Here is a 17,232-nt window from a genome sequence, read left to right as displayed (position 1 = left end):
TGCTCAGAAAGCACCACTGACTCAGAACCATGGCAGCCTGGGATGCAGGCCTGGTCACCTGTAGTGTTCCAGCGGGTGTTGGAAATGAGAGGGGTGGGGTTGTCCTGTGTATATGTCACTCTAGTCTGTGGAAGGACTTGATGTTTATCCAGGAGATCTGGGTGGCAACCCACCATTCTGAGTGGCATGTATCAGCCCCAGGAAGAGGCACCTAAGGCCGCTGGTCTGGCAGGGGCCAGCTCTGTCCAGTCCACTGTGGGGTCTGCCCACCTTCCACCCCAGAACTCCAGCGATTCCTCTGCTCTGGCTAGGTTCCCCCAGGGGATCCAGGCTGCCTCCACATCTTGTGTGACCATGACTGCAGCCTGACCCTCGGTATCCCACAGACCCACTGCCACACCAGATTCATCTGATTCCACCAGTGGCTTAGAAGTGGATTCATGACATGTTGGAAGACTGGGGGGTGGGGGAGAGTGTTACTGCCCACCCATGGGGCCAGACTCCCTGGCTTGTCAACCTATGCCATCCATCACCATTCTGCTGCCCCCGACATCCGGCCAAGGTCAGGCTTGGTGTTCATCCTGGAGGGACCTGTCTTAGGGGTGGGCCCAGGCAGTCAGACAAGTCTGACAGGTACCTTGGGAACCTGGGATCTGGAGGGAGTGGTACCAAGGCAGCACCCTCTTGCAGGGAGGGGCACCTAGAATGTAGCTGCTCATAGGCAGAGGACTGGGGTCAGAACTGGCAGAGACGTGCCAGCCAGACGGAGAAGCACCAACAGGTAGGAAGGGCCCAAAAGCCAACTGGGGTCTGTCATTGTCCATTGGGGGACCTCTGGCTTCCATCATTGCTCTGTGCTGTTGGGCTCCAATCCTGAGGCTTGGATGTCCTGTCCATCTGCTCCTCCTGGAATCTTGTATATATACACCACCAGAGTCTAACTAGTTCTCTTGGAGGTTCCTATCTTTGCTCTTTGTTCTCTCTGAGTTGGATCCTCCACATTGTTTCTCTGGGGCCCTTCCTGGTAACAGGTACTCCATTTTCCTCCCTACCCTTTCTCCCTCACCCCAAGTCTGTAGCTTAGGACCTACCACGCCCCCTGGGTCCTTGCCCCCAGTCCTCTGTCCTCCCATCTCTTCCACCACCACCCCACCCCCTCCGTCCTGATGCTTCCTTGACTTCTACATGGACACACTGCTTCTCTCTGTGCTAGTCGCTTACTGTTCCCATCCTCTTCGCTCCTGGGTTCTACAACCCCTTCTCTGGAGGCCGCCCCTCTGAGTTGGGCCATCCCCTCCAGAGTCCAGCCACAGACCCTCCTCCCTTCTTCCTCCGCCTCCTTACCTGGCTGACGGCCTGTCCTCTCAGGTTCCGTCTAGATGCCCTGCCCTCGGCCGCCGTGGCTCCCCCGCCCCCGGACCCCTCAGGGCTCAAGCCCCAGCTCCCCGAGCTCACTCTCCGCGACCCGCTCCCCCAGCAGGGAGGGGGGCGAAGACGACGACGGCGAGGAGGAAGAAGGGGACAGCAGCCCAGTCTTGGGCCCCATCCTGCCCTCCGCGTCCCCAGTGGAGTGTCTCATTTGCGTGTCTCCCTTCGACGGGGTGTTCAAGTTGCCTAAGCGCCTGGATTGCGGCCACGTCTTCTGCCTCGAGTGCCTGGCTCGCCTGTCCCTGGCCACGGCGGGGGGCGGCGACGCGGTGGCCTGTCCTGTGTGCCGCGCGCCCACGCGCCTGGCTCCGCGTCGAGGGCTGCCCGCGCTGCCCACGCAGCCAGGCCTGCTGCCCCGCGATGCGCACGTGGCGCCGCCGCGCCAGGGCTCCGTGCGCTTTGACCGCCGCCGCGGCCTGCTCTACCTGCGCCCGCCGCCGCCCCCGCCTGGGCCGCGCAAGTTCCGCGCGGCGCGCCCGCCGCCGCCCCCGCCGCCGCTGCGCCTCGGCCGCCCACTGTCTCGCCGCCTCTCCTGGACCAGCCCGGCCTGGGCCTTCAACGCGGCCGTGGCGCTGGCGGTGCTGGTGGCGGCGGGCCTCGTCGTCTCTGGCGTCTACATCTTCTTCCTCATCCCGCACGCCACCTCCTCTGGTCCCGCACGGCCCCAGCTCGTGGCGCTCGCCCCGGCGTCCGGGTTCTCCTGGTTCCCGCCACAGCCCGCATCGGGGACACCCTGGACCCCTGCCTGGACACCGCGCCCTGTGGGCCCCGACCAGGACACTGCCCTGCCCGGGGCTGCGGAAGACGTGCTGGAGCCTGAGGGGGTCTCCGAGGACACAGCCGAGGTCGAAGGAACTCTGGACAGGCCCCCGGATGGGCTGTGGGGGGCAGAGGGTGAACCCGGCAGGGCCCCACGGGGCTGGAGCAGGAGGAGGGTGTGGGGGCCACAGTAAACGCATCTGTGCTGCAGGTCCTGTCTCCAGGCCTGGGGACCTCCCTGTAGTCCTGGTGGGGCCCTACCAGGATCACTTGCCATGATCCTAGAGGAGGCCTCAGCAGGGTGCATTGAAAGCGCTCACTTCTATGAGGGAGGCCTAGAGGGAACATTCCAGGCATCATCACCACGGAGCAGGGACCCTCCCAAGGAGCACCCCTGCCTTCATTCCCACAAGGGCCCTCTGGGAGCACCCATGACCCCAATCAATATGGGCATCCAGCTGAGGCAACCCTGACCCCCATCTTTGAAAAGGTCCTGCTGGGAGGCACTCCTAAACCAGGTCTCCACGAGGGTCCAGTTGGGAGTACCCTTGATACTCATCTCAGGGACTCCAGCTGGGGTGCCCCTCTGACCAACGTCCAACATCCTGCAGGTACCCTGCTAGAGGCACCATCAGGCCCTACAGAGTCCTACTGAGTGCACCCCCAGTCATCATCAGGCCCATAGGGGAGCATCCTCAGCTAGCAACTAGGGCTGAAGGCTCTGATTTACTCATCTGATTTACTCTGAGCTCACCACAGGTCCTGTCTTTGGTGGCAAAGCCGCTACTGCTGCTGGTCTCTAGTGATATCTCACTGCCTGGCCTACTGCAGTCCCCACCCCTGCCAAGGCTGTGGAGTTCTTTTCCACTCTGCTGCATGCAGATTTGGTCTGGGTGGGATCCAGCTGTTTCCATGCTGGTCCTGGGTTGTCTCTCTGCACTCGTGGCTGGGGCTTGGGCTTGGAGGGACAGGGGTGGCCTAGCCAGGGCTGAGGAGGGACACATAGGGTCTAAGCCTCAAAGTAGCCTCTACTACTGCCTTGGCCCACAGCTTCTGGGATCCTCCCAGAAATGCTGTGGGGCAGTTGTGGTCACCAAGGCTCAAAGACGCCAAGATTGCCCTCTGGGTCAGTGCCACATGATTTGGGGAGTGGGTGCTCCTGGGCTGCTAGGAGACATGCTGGCCTGTCTTCCTAGATGCTGGAACCCGCGTCACTCCCATTTCCACTCATTAATTTCTTAGGGTCCGTTATTGCACCTCCTCTTCCCATCAACCTTTTTGGCACCCTTATTGTTCCCCTAGGTGAAGCCTCAGCCCTGGGCAGCAGCCTACAGGGAGGGCGGTTCTTGGGCTCCTATCCTCCTCTCAGAAGCCTTCCTGGGTTAGTCATTACAAGGTAGATAGCTGTCATCCTCAACACAAACTGAACAGTTCTGTTTCCCCCCAGGCTCTGGAGCCCACATCCTGTCTCACTTCATCCAAAGTCAGAGTTCTGTGCATAGTGGGTAGGAATCCAGCATTTTCCAGAGATAAAGATTACTTCCATGGGCTGGAGTCTCTTGTTTGATTTGTTTACATGTGTGTCCTCAGTGCCTGGCATACAGGGGGTGCCAAATAGTTTTCTTGGGAGTGACAGCATTGCAGGTGACCAAGAGACAGCCTGGGAATGCCTGTGGGCACTCTCGGCTTAGCTAGCTTGTAGACACCCTGATCTAAGCATGTCAGTGGAGCTCCTTTTAATGGGAGCTGCTGCTTTCAGGTGGGAAGCCAGAGGGAGGACATCAGGACATCCAAGGAAGTGTCTTCCCAGACCAGTTCTTGTCCCACACCTAGGTGCCAATGTCATCCACAGGGGCTGAGACCAGTGTGCTGGGTCACTGGGCAGCCATAGCCCAGCTCATACAGTGAGGGGACTTGGTCAGGCAGGAGCAGGGTTGGTGGTCTGTATTAGTTTTCTCTGACTGCCTTAACAAATTACCATCAAGTTCTTTGGAACAACACACATTAATTATCTTATAGTTCTGCAGGTCAAGAGTCGAAATCATTTTTACCTGGCTAAAGTCAAGTGTCATCCGGGCTAGTTCCTCTGGAGGCTCCAGGAGAGAATTTCTTTTCATCTTCTAGAGGTGCATTCCTTGGCTTCTTCCTCTATCTTCATTTTTTTTAAAATTTTATTTATTTATCTATGAGAGGTAGAGAGAGAGAGGCAGAGGGAGAAGCAGGCTCCATGCAAGGAGCCCGATGCGAGACTTGATCCCGGGACTCCAGGATCAGGCCCTGGGCCGAAGGCGGGAGCCAAACCACTGAGCTACTCAGGGATCCCCGTCTATTTTCATATTTTATTTTTTAAAGTAATCTCTACACCCTGTGGGGCTTAAACGCACAATCCCAAGATCAGGAGTCAGCCAGACATCCTTCCTGTCTTCCTCTATCTTCAAAGGCAGCAGCACATCTTCAAAGCTCTGACTGTCCTGCTTCTCTCATTCACTTATAAGGACACTGTGATTACATTGAGTCCACCTCAATGATCCAGGATAATTTCCCCAGAGCAACATCTTAATTTAATCACATCTGCAAAGTACATTTTGCCATTTAAGGTAGCAGATTCATAGATTCTGGGGATTAGGATCTGGCTACCTTTGGGGGCCATTATGCAGCTTACCATAGGATCTCAGATATTCCTCTTCTTGTCCCTTCCTTCCTCCATGCCAGGCTAGGAGAGAGAGTGGGGAGGAGTTGGGCCCAGCCAGGGAAGTCAGAAGGGGACCCTTAGCTGGTGGTACACAGAAGGGAGAGAGAAAATGCTCTCTGAGGATGTTCAAGAAAGGCTGCCTGGAAGGAGAGCTGTATCTTTGAAATAGCTGGCATCAAGGCAGAGGGACCTGGGGCAGTAAGGTGGTGGCTGAGGGCAGTGGGCAGAGCTGACCTGTCCTAACTAGCTTCCTTCTAGGAGCTAGGGAAAGTACGGCTTCTCTATTCTCCCAACTGGGAGTCTGAGGCCTCAGTTTCTCCTTTCTCCCCCCTTAAAATGAGGCTGATGACAGATCTCGGGGGTCCTGAACATTCCTGTCTGCTAATTACTATGTCGATGCCTGCTCACCCACTGCCTATGAGCAAAGGGGCTTCCCAAAATCACCTGGCGGCCAGGATGATGGGGGACTCCTCCTCACCCTTTGGCCACCCAGAGCTCTGCCCTCCCAGCCCTCTGTCTGCCCACTTCATCCCTGCAGCACAACCACCCCTCCTCTGCTGCAGGCCTGATCCTCCTCCTGGTCCTAGTGCCTGTGAATACCCAAAGAGGCAGAATCAACCTCAGTGCCTGACATGGTGCAGGAGATGCCAGGCTTTGGTCCTCTATTCTGTAAAATGGGTGACAATAAACACTTAACTTGCAAGGAAAATTAGTTAATCTACAAGTATTTATTGAGCACCTTCTGTATACCAAGGGTGCACTGGGGCATCTCAGGAACAAGGAGGACCCTCACATGACAGATGACATCCAGAAAGCTGAGCAGAGGGGCCATCATCTTGGCCACACTGCCTTCCGTGTCAAAATCATGGAGCCCCCAACCTTCCCCAGGTCCTCCCTTAGCCCCCACCTTCCCCGGGTTCTCCCTTAGCTCTACCCTCTCCCTGCACCCAGAGGGACACCAGATGATCCAGTCTACAGGGATCAGGCCAGCCTTTTCTCATGAGAGTCAAAGAGTTGACTGCCAACACCACACTGGTCCTAGCCGTCAGGGCATCTTGTGTTGAGGCCAACAGAATAAGGGCCACTGAGGGCCCTCACTGGACCCTGAGAGTGGCAGTGTCCAGATTAACATATGGGAAAACTGAGGCTGTCAGGCTAGGCAGGGCATGGATTCAAACCAGAACCAGAGAGTTTTCTGCAAACTACCTTCTCCCCTCAACTCCACATCCTGGAGGGGCAGCCTTGGTTTTTTTCTCCTGCTCCCCCCAGCCCTGCAGTCAAAGTTCTCTCTCCATAGGTGGAGGCTTCCCTCCTCACTAACTAGGGGGCCTTGGGGGAACTTGTAGCAATCCTGGGTGGGAGCTACTTGAGTGTCCTCAGGACATGGCAATGGGCTTCCCTCAGAGCAAGTGAGCCAAGAGAGAACAAAGCCGAAGAAGACACAGTGCCTTTTATGATCTCATCTCAGAAGTCACATTCTATCATCTCCCCCAGATCCTATTGGATACCATATTCTCAGAGACTGAATGTGTGAATACAAGATCATGAGACTCATGGTGGTCATTTTGGAGGCCAGAACTCTACTGAAGTGGAGTCGCCAGCACAGTCCTCTGTCTTCTTTAGCCAAGCAGGCCTGTGCCACTTCTTGGATCTGCTCTCTCAAGAGAGAGTCCCAGGCCTTTGGTTCAGGCTGAATCCCCAGGCTGATGACCCTGTCACCTTTTTTGTGAGTATGGGTGAGGCAAGGAAGAAGCAGCCAAGTAGCGAGTATGTTAGAACCAAGGAGAGAAAGGGCTTCATTCTTACCTGTCTCCAGGCTCCCCAATTTTTTTAAAATTTTATTTGACAGAGAGTGAGAGAGAGTGCACAAGTAGGGAGAGCAGCAGGCAGGAGAAATAGGCTCCTCACTGAGCAGAGAGCCTGATGCAGATCTCCATCCCAGAACCCTGGGATCATGATCTGAGCCAAAGGAAGATGCCTAACAGACTGAGCCACCCAGGCCCACCAAGGCCCCCAAATCTTGAGGAAGAGAGGAAACATGGAGCCATGGGTGTTGGTGGAAGGATGTGTGTCAAGGGTGATGGCATTAGAAGAGTTGACTCTTTTCCTGGCCTCTTGCCCTCTGATGTTAGAGGACTGGGAGTGAAACATTGTGGTTCTGACCTGGACAAAGAACCTTCCTGCAGCTATCTCTAGTATTTCTGTATCACCGCTGGGTGAGTGCAGGCAGGGTGGCAGCAGATGGCACAGATGCTAGGGACCAGGTGGCCTGTTGCTGAATGTGTTAGAAATCAGAAATCTGTGCAGGAAACTGGATAAGCTGCCCTTACTCTTTGTTGTCTGATGCCAGCTGGCATGGATTCCGGAACCTAGTGAGGCACCGAGGCAGCTTGTTTCTGTAGCAGAGGCATGACTCATCCAGTACCTACCCTGTCCCACAGCCTTGGTGAGCCACTGCAGTCAGCCCTGTCCACTGTACTACCATGCATTAATATGGCACCTAACAAGAGTGGTTTTGTGTATAGTATATGTTGGCAAATTGATTTTAATTTAAAAAATGTAATAAAAATATATTATCTATAGAACTTTACAGAAAAAAAGAGACCAATAATCATCAGAAGGTATTCTGAAAATGGCATTTCTGAAAGGCTTGCAGTATGCTTTAATCTCCTTGCATGAGGGTCATTTTTGACATAAAGGTTTTATTGTAGGCTCAAAACTTTTGTTGGAAAATAATTTTTTACTATGTCAATAAAATCATTATGAAGTCACCCACCTCCAAAAAAGAGTGTTTTTGTATACCTGGAGCCTTGATCTACATAGGCCAACTATGCCAACAAAGTGATTTAGGTGGGCCCTTCAGGCCATGCTGCATTGGTTTTGTCTCTGAAGGAGCCAGAGACTGAGAAACTAAGTCAGTTACATGGGTGCTGCATGCCTTCATTACTGTTTCCCAAAAAAATCCTGGACACCCAGGCTTGGGTGAGTGTACTTGGTGGCAACAGTCAATATGTGTTGTCATATATATCACGCCCTGGGCTGAAGGCAGGCGCTAAACCGCTGAGCCACCCAAGCTGCCCTCACTCTGTAACTCTTAATTTTTTTTTTTTTTTTAAGTTTTAAGAAAGCTGGGCAGCCCGGGTGGCTCAGCGGTTTAGCGCTGCCTTCAGCCCAGGGCGTTATCCTGGAGACCTGGGATCAAGTCCCATGTCGGGCTCCCTGCATGGAGCCTGCTTCTCTCTCTGCCTGTGTCTCTGCCTCTCTCTCTCTCTGTCTCTCATGAATAAATAAATAAACTCTTTTAAAAAAAAGTTTTAAGAAATCTCTATGTCTAATGTGGGGCTCAAACTCATGACCCCAGGATCAACAGTCATGTGCTTCGCTGACTGAACCAGCCAAGCACCCCAGCTCTGTAACATCTTAATCAGGAGGCAGAAAACTTTTTGTGTAAAGGGTCAGACCATAAATATTTTCACCTTCATGGGTTGTAAAGCTTCTAGTCATATTCAACTTTGTCATTGTAGTTGCTAGTATCAAATTATAAGAAATAACAAGTATTGGATGTGGAGAAAAAGGAACAGTCGTGCATTGTTGGTAGGAATGTAAACTGGTACAACTGCTGTGGAAAAGAGTATAAAATTTATAGATAGAGGGATGCCTGGGTGGCTCAGAGGTTGAGTATCTGCCTTTGGCTCCAGTCGTGATCTGGGGTCCCGGGATGGAATCCTGAATCAGGCTCCTTGCAGGGAGCCTACTTTTCCCTCAGCCTATGTCTTTACCTTTGTCTCTCTGTGTCTTTCATGAATAAATTTTTAAAAATTTAAAAATAGAAATACCACGCAGTCCTGTAATTTCCTGAGAGAAATGAAACATTAATTTGAAGAGATGTATGAACCCCTATGTTTGTTGCAGCATTATATGTAATAGCGAAGATATGGAAGCAACCCAAGTGTCCATCGATAGATGCATTGATAAAAAAAAGATATGGTATATATACATGATGGAATATTACTCAGCCATAAAAAATAATGAAAACTTGCCATTTGCAACAACATGGATGGATCTAGAGAGTATTATACTAAGTGAAATAAGGTAGGTAAAGAAAGAAAATACCATATGATTTCACTTGTATGTGGAATCTAAAAAACAAAACAAGTAAAAGAGCAAACAAAAAGAAGCAGAAACAAATCCATAAATACAGAAAACAAACTAGTAGTTGCCACAGAGGAGGTGCGAGAGGGGATGGGCAATATGAGTGAAGGGGAGTGGGAAGTACAGGCTTCCAGTTATGGAATTAATCAGTCATGGGAATAAAAGGTACAGCACAGGAAATACAGTCAACAGTATTGTGATAGCATTGTATGGTGACAGATGGTGGCTGCATTTCTGGTGAGTATAGCATAATATATAGAATTGTTGAATGGCTATGTTGTACACCTGAAACTAGTGTAAAATTGTGTGTTAACTGTAATTCAATAAAAACTATTTATGGATGCTGAAATCTGAATTTCTCTTATTTTTTATAAATATTTTATTTACTTATTTATTCATGAGAGAGGCAGAGATATAGGTAGACGGAGAAGCAGGTTTCCTGTGGAGATCCTGATTCAGGACTTGATCCCAGGACTCTGGGATCATGACCTGAGCCAAAGACAGATGCTCAACCACTGAACCACTCAGATGCCCCTGAAATCTGAATTTCATGTAATTGTTACATGTCACAAAATGGTGTTCTTCTGATTTTTTTCAACCACAAAAAAACGGATAAACCTTTTTTTTTTTTTTTTTTTTTTGTAAGTGGGCTCCATGCCCATTGTGGAACCCAACATGGGGCTTTAATGCACCACCTCAAGTATGAGACTTGAGCCAAGATCCAAAGCTGGATGCTCAGCCAATTGAGCCATTCAGGCACTCCAAATCCATTCTTTAAAAAATATTTATTTTTAAAGATTTTATTTATTTGAGAGAGAGAGAGAGAGCACCACGCAAAAGCGGAGTAGGGCAGAGGGAGAAAGAAGAACAGACTCCCTGCTGAGCAGGAGGCCAGACAGAAACCTGGATCCCAGGACCCTGGGATCATGACCTGATCCGAAGGCAGATACTTAACCAACTGAGCCACCCAGGCGCTGCTTATTTTATTTATTTATTTATAAAGATTTTATTTATTTACTTGACACAGAGAGAGAGGGAGAGAACAAGCAGAAGGAGCAGCAGACAGAGGAAGAGGGGGGTTGGGAGAGGGAGAAACAGACTCCCCACCAAGCCAGGAGCCTGATGTGGGGCTCCATCCCAGGACTCTGGGATCATGACCTGAGTCAAAGGCAGATACTTGGCCAAAGGAGTTACCCACGTGCCCCTGTTATTTTTTATAAAGTAGGCTCCTCATCCAACATGGGACTTGAACTCATGACCCCAAGATCAAAAGTCATATGTTCTACCAATTGAGCCATTTAGGTGCCCCTGTGAAAACCATTTTTTGGGTGCCTGGGGGACTTAGTGCATTAAGCAACCAACTCTTGATTTTGGCTCAGGTCATGATCTCAGGGTTGTGAGGCTGAGCACAGCATTGGCCTCCATGCCCAGCGTGGAGATTCTCTTCTTGTCCCTCTGCTCCCCACCACCTCAGCACGTGTGTGCTCTCTTTCTTAAAAAAAAAATTCTTGTCTCAGGGGTGATACAAAAACAGGCATTGAGGTATGTTTGGACCACAAGTTATAGTGTGCTGCTGCCTGTCTTAAATTACTCATGGCTCTTGATTTTGATATCCGGTGTGGCCCAGAAACAAGTGCCCTTCCCTGAGTGGTTGTGTGCACATTGTCTGAAGAGCATTCTTCCTCTCTGAACTAGGCTGGAGTTTGGTTCTGACTCAGCTGGCTCTGGGTGGTCCCTACTCCAAGAACTTGCCTCATCATCACAGGTGGCCCCTCCCTTGCCAAGAGGCCAGCTCAGAGCTTATTGCTCCACCAGTTCTGGACTCCACCCCAGGCAAAGCAAAAAGCTCTGTGGTGGGCAGAATAAGGCCCCCCAAATATATTCGTGTCTTCATTCCTAGAATCTGTGAATGTTATCTTATATAGCAGAAGAAACTTTGCAGATGTGACTAAGGATCTTAAAATAGGAAAATTATCCTAGATTACTTGTGTGGGGCTTCAATGCAAGCACAAGTATCCCTCAAGAGGGAGGCAGAGGAGTCTGAGAAAGAGATGTGACAGGAAAACAAAGATTGGAGTAATGTGGCCACAAGTTGAGACATGCTAGCAACCACCAGAAAGTGGAACAGGCAAGGAACAGATTCTCCCCTAGAGACTCTGGAGGGTGTATGGCCCTGCTCACACCCTGATTTTGTACTTCTAGTCTCCACAACTGTCAGACAATAAATTTCTGTTGTATTAAGCCACCCAGTTTGTGGTATTTTGTTACAGCATCCCTAGAGAATGAATACATCCATCTTTACACCTTCAACTCTCTTGTCACTTCTGCTCTAACTTCTGTCCTTGGCTGGCCCTGCTTCTGCCCCACCTCTCTGTCCACCTCTTACTGGATCCTCTCACCACTCCCTCTTCAATGCTCTTCAGTGTTGGTCTCCACTTAATATATTATGAGACAGAACATATGCTTAAATAGTCCTTGAGTACTGACTACTCTGTTATGATTAGATTTTCCTGGGCCTGAACACACTCTTCTGCATAATATTGACAGATTTCTAACTGCTTTGCTGAAACCCATTTGAAGTGTGTGTGGAGAATCTGCCTTTTCCCATGTTCTATACTTCAACCCTTTATCTTCATCCCCCGGGAGGCCTCCTCCATTCTCTGATCTTGCACAGCGGCCTCTCAACCTGATTTGAACCTCCTCGATGGGCTTATTTTTGGTGTCACACATTTGTGATGGGACTGTCCTTCCCACCAAAGTCAACAGGCATTTTGCCAGCATTTTATCATTGTCAGCTTGTTGGCATCAAGTGGAGGATAAGGATGCACCTTTCAAGCAGGGTGTTTCTATAGAAGGAGTGTCACAAGTCCTCAAGGGGGGGGGGGTAGGGGTCCTTCTACCCAGAAGACCTACCCTGTGACATATGGAATCTAGCTTTGAAGATAATTTTACACCTAGCTGAGCATCAAGGAAGAGTCCTTAGGGTACCTGGGTGGCTCAGTGGTTGAGTGTCTGCCTTCCACTCAGGTTGTGATTCTGAGGTCCTGGGATTGATTTCTGCATTGGGCACCCTGCTTCTCCCTCTGCCTGTGTCTCTGCCTCTCTCTCTGTCTCTCATGAATAAATAAAAACCTTAAAAAAAAAAAAAGAACAATCCTTGGATAGGAACCATGCATATATGGGGTGTGTGGGAGAGGCTTCTAGTTCAGTGCAAAATTTTGCCATCCTTAAATAATAATAATAATAATAATAATAATAATAATAATAATAATAATAAATAATAATGGTGTTGATAACCAAGACAGTAATGAAGTAGTAACACTCACTGAGAGTTTACTAAATTCCAAGAAGCATGGTTTTTTGGTTATTTTATTTAAATTCAATTTGCCAACATATAGTATAACACCCAGCCAAGCATCATGGTTTACCTGTCATGCTTTTTTAGTGCTAACACCCTGCAGATAAGTCCCAGAGATGGTGAAGAGGCTAAAGATAGAGGTTCCAGAGCTAGATGCTCTGTGCCCTTGGACAAATAATTTTTTTGTGTTTCCTTAGCAGCCCTTAACAGGGCGAATATCACACGCTTCCATGGTGTTCAAGAGGCTTGAAGTGATATAGGTAAAAGGGCAGTGACTAGCAGAACTCAACTTTTGGTTGTTAACTACTATCTCTGTATTTCAGATGGGGACACCAGGGCTCAGAGGTCCAACTTCTTGACTCAGGTGACCCTTGTCCCCAGTGTAATTATGCTTGGAGCGGGAATTTGAACTTGGGGTTATAGAACTATCATGTGTGCAGAAGAACTTTACTATACTTATTTCATGACCAATTTAGTAACTAATGGATTTACCAAACAATTAGCATTTTTAAACATTGAACAATCAAAATTCCTAAATAACTACTAGTGGGATGAGTGAAAAATAAAAACTTAGGGATTTAAAAAACTAGTTGTGTCCATGTTTAAATACCAATTGCATCCCATTCATAGGTGTTTTATCAATTGAAATGAAACCTATGTTCGCAGACCAGCATGCAAATATTCATAGCAATAAATTTATTTTAAAAAATGGAAGCAGAGGATTCCTGGGTGGCTCAGCGGTTTAGCACCTGCCTTCGGCCCAGGGCCTAATCCTGGAGTCAGAGGATTGAGTCCCACGTCGGGCTCCTGGCATGGAGCTTGCTTCTCCCTCTGCCTGTGTCTCTGCCTCTCTCTCTCTCTCTCTCTCATGATAAATAAATAAATAAATCTTTAAAAAAAAGGAAGCAACTCCAATATCTCTTACTAGGACAGATAGATACAACGTGGTGCATCCATAAAATGGAATCCTATTAAGCCATCAGAAGCAAAAAATAAAAATAATTGACATATATGCAAAACACATCAATAAAAATCTGGAAAACGTGAAGGTAAGTGAAAGAAGCCAGGGAAGAATGATAAACTAATATTCCATTTATTCATTTTTTCTAACATTTTATTTTTAAATAATCTCTATACCTACTGTGGGGTTCCAGCTAACAATCGGGAGATCAAGAGTCACATGCCTTACCAACTGAGCCAGCCAGGTGCCCCTCTAAGATTCCATTTATACAAATTCTAGAAAATACAGGATTATATTTTTCCACATTGGCTGTACTTATAAGGTGAGAATTTTCTGAGTTCAAACAGGAAAACATGTGGGGCATTTATGATTTAAGTCTTTCTTCTCTGGTTGCATGTATAAAACTCTCCTCTGATGTGAACCTGCTATAGACTTCAGAGGTGGGAGACAAGACTGAAGACCTTCCGATGCTCCTTATGCACATGAGATTTTGCTCCACTGTGAATTCCTAGTAGTAAATGAGACTTGGTTCTCTCTAAGGCCTTTCCATAAGCCATGCCCTTAGAGGGAGAGTCTTCCACGTCCATTCTCAGGATGTTCTGCAAAAGGAAATGTCGAAGTCTCAACTGCCAGAGACAAGTATAATACCGAGCAGTGGGAAGGGCCCAGGACCATCCACACCTCTGCCCACATCCAACTGTCAATTTTCCTTTCCCACACCTTTTCCTGCAGCCCAGGTCCCCGGGGCCGTTAGTCCTCAGCTGCTCAATGCCACGGCGGAAGCATCCGGGGCGGCCTCGGGCACTTGTCGCCTTCTGCGGGGGCCGCGGAGGGAGGACACCACCGCGCGGTTAAGCCGCACAGCCCCGGGGCTGTCGGGTCGCGGTCGCCAGGGTTCCGGGGGGGCGAAACATTGTCCGCGGTAAAGGTGCATACATGGCATGGCGGGATCCCCCACTCCGACTCCTGTGCTGTCCCCGATCCCGATTCCGCCGGTTAGGGGGCCCTTCTGGAGGCCGCCCCGGACCCGGCGACCCGGTACAGAAGCGATCATCTGTCGGAAGTGGACCTGAACAAACAACCCTCCGAAGCGGACGGCGCAAGTCCTGCCCCAGCAGCCGTCCTGGAAACGCCTTGTCCTGAGCCCTCATTGGCCAGCGCCGCGACGTCGTCGCAGTGTCTTCTGGGTAGCGTAGTTCCCGCCAAGGGGTTCCAGAGTGGTAGGGGCTGAGTCCTCTGGGTAATATACAAACTATGTGAGGGCAGGGCCCGTGATCTTATCTTTGCCGAGCCGTGAGCATCCAGTACGGGCTCCGTCTCTCTGAGACTCGTCCCGACTATGGGACGAGCGGCCTTTCACAGAAGTATCCGCCCAGGCCGCGCGCTCTCCCCAGCCTCCTCAACGGTCCTGCATCCCCGCTGCCCCGGCCAGCGGCACCCTGGGCCCTGTAGGCATTTTATTCAGGAGGGGGGTGGGGACTAAGGCCCAGACTGCGAAGGTCAGTCTGAGGTCATCTGTCTGCTGGCAGGGCTGGGGTGGGGTCTGCTGACACGCGGGACCCACCCAAGTGTCTGCCTTTCAGCGTGCAGCTCCGCCCCCGGGGTCCAATGGCCGGTGAGTGGAGGGCATCCCCTTGGCCCTCACTCTCTCAGACCCCGTATGTGGATATCTGCTTCCTGAGACTCTTCCTCCTCCCCACCGCCTTCACCTCCCTGCCCATAATCCAGCGGTTATATGCAGGTTTCCCGTATCTGTCAGTCAATGCAATGTGCTATGGACAGTGTTAAAGACCCAGGAACGAGGAAATGCATGGTAGTGAGCCTGAGCTGGGAGTGTTCAGGGAACCACAAGTCCCACTTAGGTCTTCTGGGACAGTGAGCAAGGGCAGGAATCAGGCCTGGAATGGATCTAGACCTCTGTTCTGAGGGTGCTGGGGGCCATAGCAGATTTAGGGTAGAGAAGGGAGGTGATCTGACTCAGGTGTTGGAGGCTCCCTCTGGCTACAAGGGAAGAACAGATTGTGCTGGAAGAAGGCCCATGAAAGGCTACTGGTGATGTGTAGCTGCACCAAGATGACAATGGAGATGGCAAAGGTGCTGGTGCTCTGTATCTGTTACTTAAGTAGGACCAGCCCAATTGCTGGATGTGAGACCGTGAGAGACACTGACCTATCAAGGAGTAGCCTAGGCGATTGGACTCAGTGGTTTGATGGATGGAAGATCTGTCAACAGTTGTGGTAGGTGATGGCTAGAGCAGGTCCCAGGGACAAGATCTGGGGTGTGGTTTTGGAGAGTACTTTTCAATGGAGGCACTGTGTAAGCACCCGGATGCACAGCTCTAGAATTCTGCAGGATCAGGGCTAGAAGCACCAAAGAGTGGCACTAGAGAGTGGGATTAGGAACACTTTGGGATGGATAAAGGATGGTGATGAATGCCGGGAGGACTTGTGGAAATGGAGGCTGGGGGCTAAGAAGGACCTTCTAACAATGCAGTTGGAAGGTGGTGGTAGGTGTCACTAAGGCACTGTGAAGTCTGGGCCTATGTTAGCAGGAATGAAAAGGGAGAGTGGCAGAGTGGCTAAGGCTCCTGATGGACAAGTGGACCTGGGGTATAGCCTGTGGCATGGCAGTGATGGATGTAGGGGGTAAGTGGCCCTGGGGTTGGGCTGATTAAACTGTCTGTGGGCTCACCAGGCTTTTATATCTGCCTTCTTTGGGGTCTGAGGATTTTCATTCAGAGTTGCAGAGGCATTCAATGGTGGATGGGGGTCACCTGGGAGACAGGCAGTGTCCCAGGCCCAGTGGGCCGGACTCTGAATGTCCTCCACACGGGAGAGGAGGATCGTGGCAAGTGAGAAGACACCCTGTGCAAAGACAGAGTTGAAGGAAGTCCAGGATCCTAGAGGTCAGTTGTAGTTCTGCATGGCTGAATACTGCAGCTAGGAATAGGGCCAGGTAGGAAGCTTTTAAGGCAGGGCAGGAGGGTGCCTGTGGCAGTGGGCCATTGGAGGTATAAGCAGGCTGGAACAGGATAGGATTGTGGTTGCTATGCCACACATTCTAAGGACACCACATGGAGAGTGGCATATGGGGAGGACAGGGAGGACAGGGAGAGTGGCATATGCCAATCGGGTGGACTGGTGAGGTTGTGCTTGAATAGTGTGAGTATGGAACTATGAGAATGCCGAATGTGTTATGTACCTGATAGATGGCAGGGCCAACTGAAGGGCCTTGGGAGCAAGTATCTGGCCCTAAGGAAGAATGGTGAGTGTAGGTTTAGTCGCATCTGAGAGGTGTGATGTGAGGGACACAGAGGGAATGGGCTGGGAAGAGAAGGGGTGAGGCCTGTGTGCCTGGACCAGAATATAGATGGCATCCATCCTGTTGTTGCTGTGGGATGGATACAGACTCCAATACTAACATGAGCAGAAAGGCATCAATGGCATTGTGACCTTGGTATTCTCTCTGAGGTAGATTTCTAAGGGGTAAAGGGAGCATCAGAATATGGTGGTGGTGGTGGGAGGTTGGGCTTCTGGGAAAATAGGATGACAGTGAGAGATATGATAGTACTCTTCCATATCAAAGGCTTGAATGTGTCCTTTTGGTTGGTTTTTATTTTTTCTTTTTTTAACGATTTTATTTATTCATGAGAGACATGGAGAGGCAGAGACATAGGCAGAGGGAGAAGCAGGCTCCCTCTGGGGAGCCTCATGCAGAACTTGATCCCAGGATCCCAGGATCCCAGGATAACAACCTGAGCCAAAGACAGATGCTCAACCACTGAGCCACCCACGTGCTCCTTGGTTGGCTTTTCTGCCCAATCATCAGCCCCTAGGATCATCTGAACCCATCACTGCAGGGTCAGGTGATGTTTGAGGGTGT

General features: G+C 50.3%; 1 protein-coding gene and 1 long non-coding RNA gene across 2 annotated transcripts; one reads left to right on the top strand and one right to left on the bottom strand.

The window, feature by feature from the left end:
- The first annotated feature begins 7 nt into the window (after nt 1-7).
- On the top strand, nt 8-7,180 carry RNF225 (ring finger protein 225). Its single transcript, XM_025421348.3, has 2 exons — nt 8-781; nt 1,369-7,180. Exon 2 carries the CDS (start codon nt 1,380-1,382, stop codon nt 2,379-2,381), a length of 1,002 nt encoding a protein of 333 aa, XP_025277133.1. The 5' UTR covers nt 8-781; nt 1,369-1,379; the 3' UTR covers nt 2,382-7,180.
- Nucleotides 7,181-13,466: 6,286 nt separating this feature from the next.
- On the bottom strand, nt 13,467-14,764 carry LOC112643362 (uncharacterized). The gene is made up of 2 exons (XR_003125775.3): nt 14,071-14,764; nt 13,467-13,949 (listed from the first exon to the last, which is right to left on the bottom strand). It is a non-coding gene; the product is annotated as an uncharacterized LOC112643362 (long non-coding RNA).
- Between the last annotated feature and the right edge of the window lie 2,468 nt (nt 14,765-17,232).

Source organism: Canis lupus, chromosome 1 (genome assembly GCF_003254725.2).
Source record: "Canis lupus dingo isolate Sandy chromosome 1, ASM325472v2, whole genome shotgun sequence".
Taxonomy (NCBI): domain Eukaryota; kingdom Metazoa; phylum Chordata; class Mammalia; order Carnivora; family Canidae; genus Canis; species Canis lupus.
This window is presented reverse-complemented; position numbering and strand designations above follow the sequence as displayed.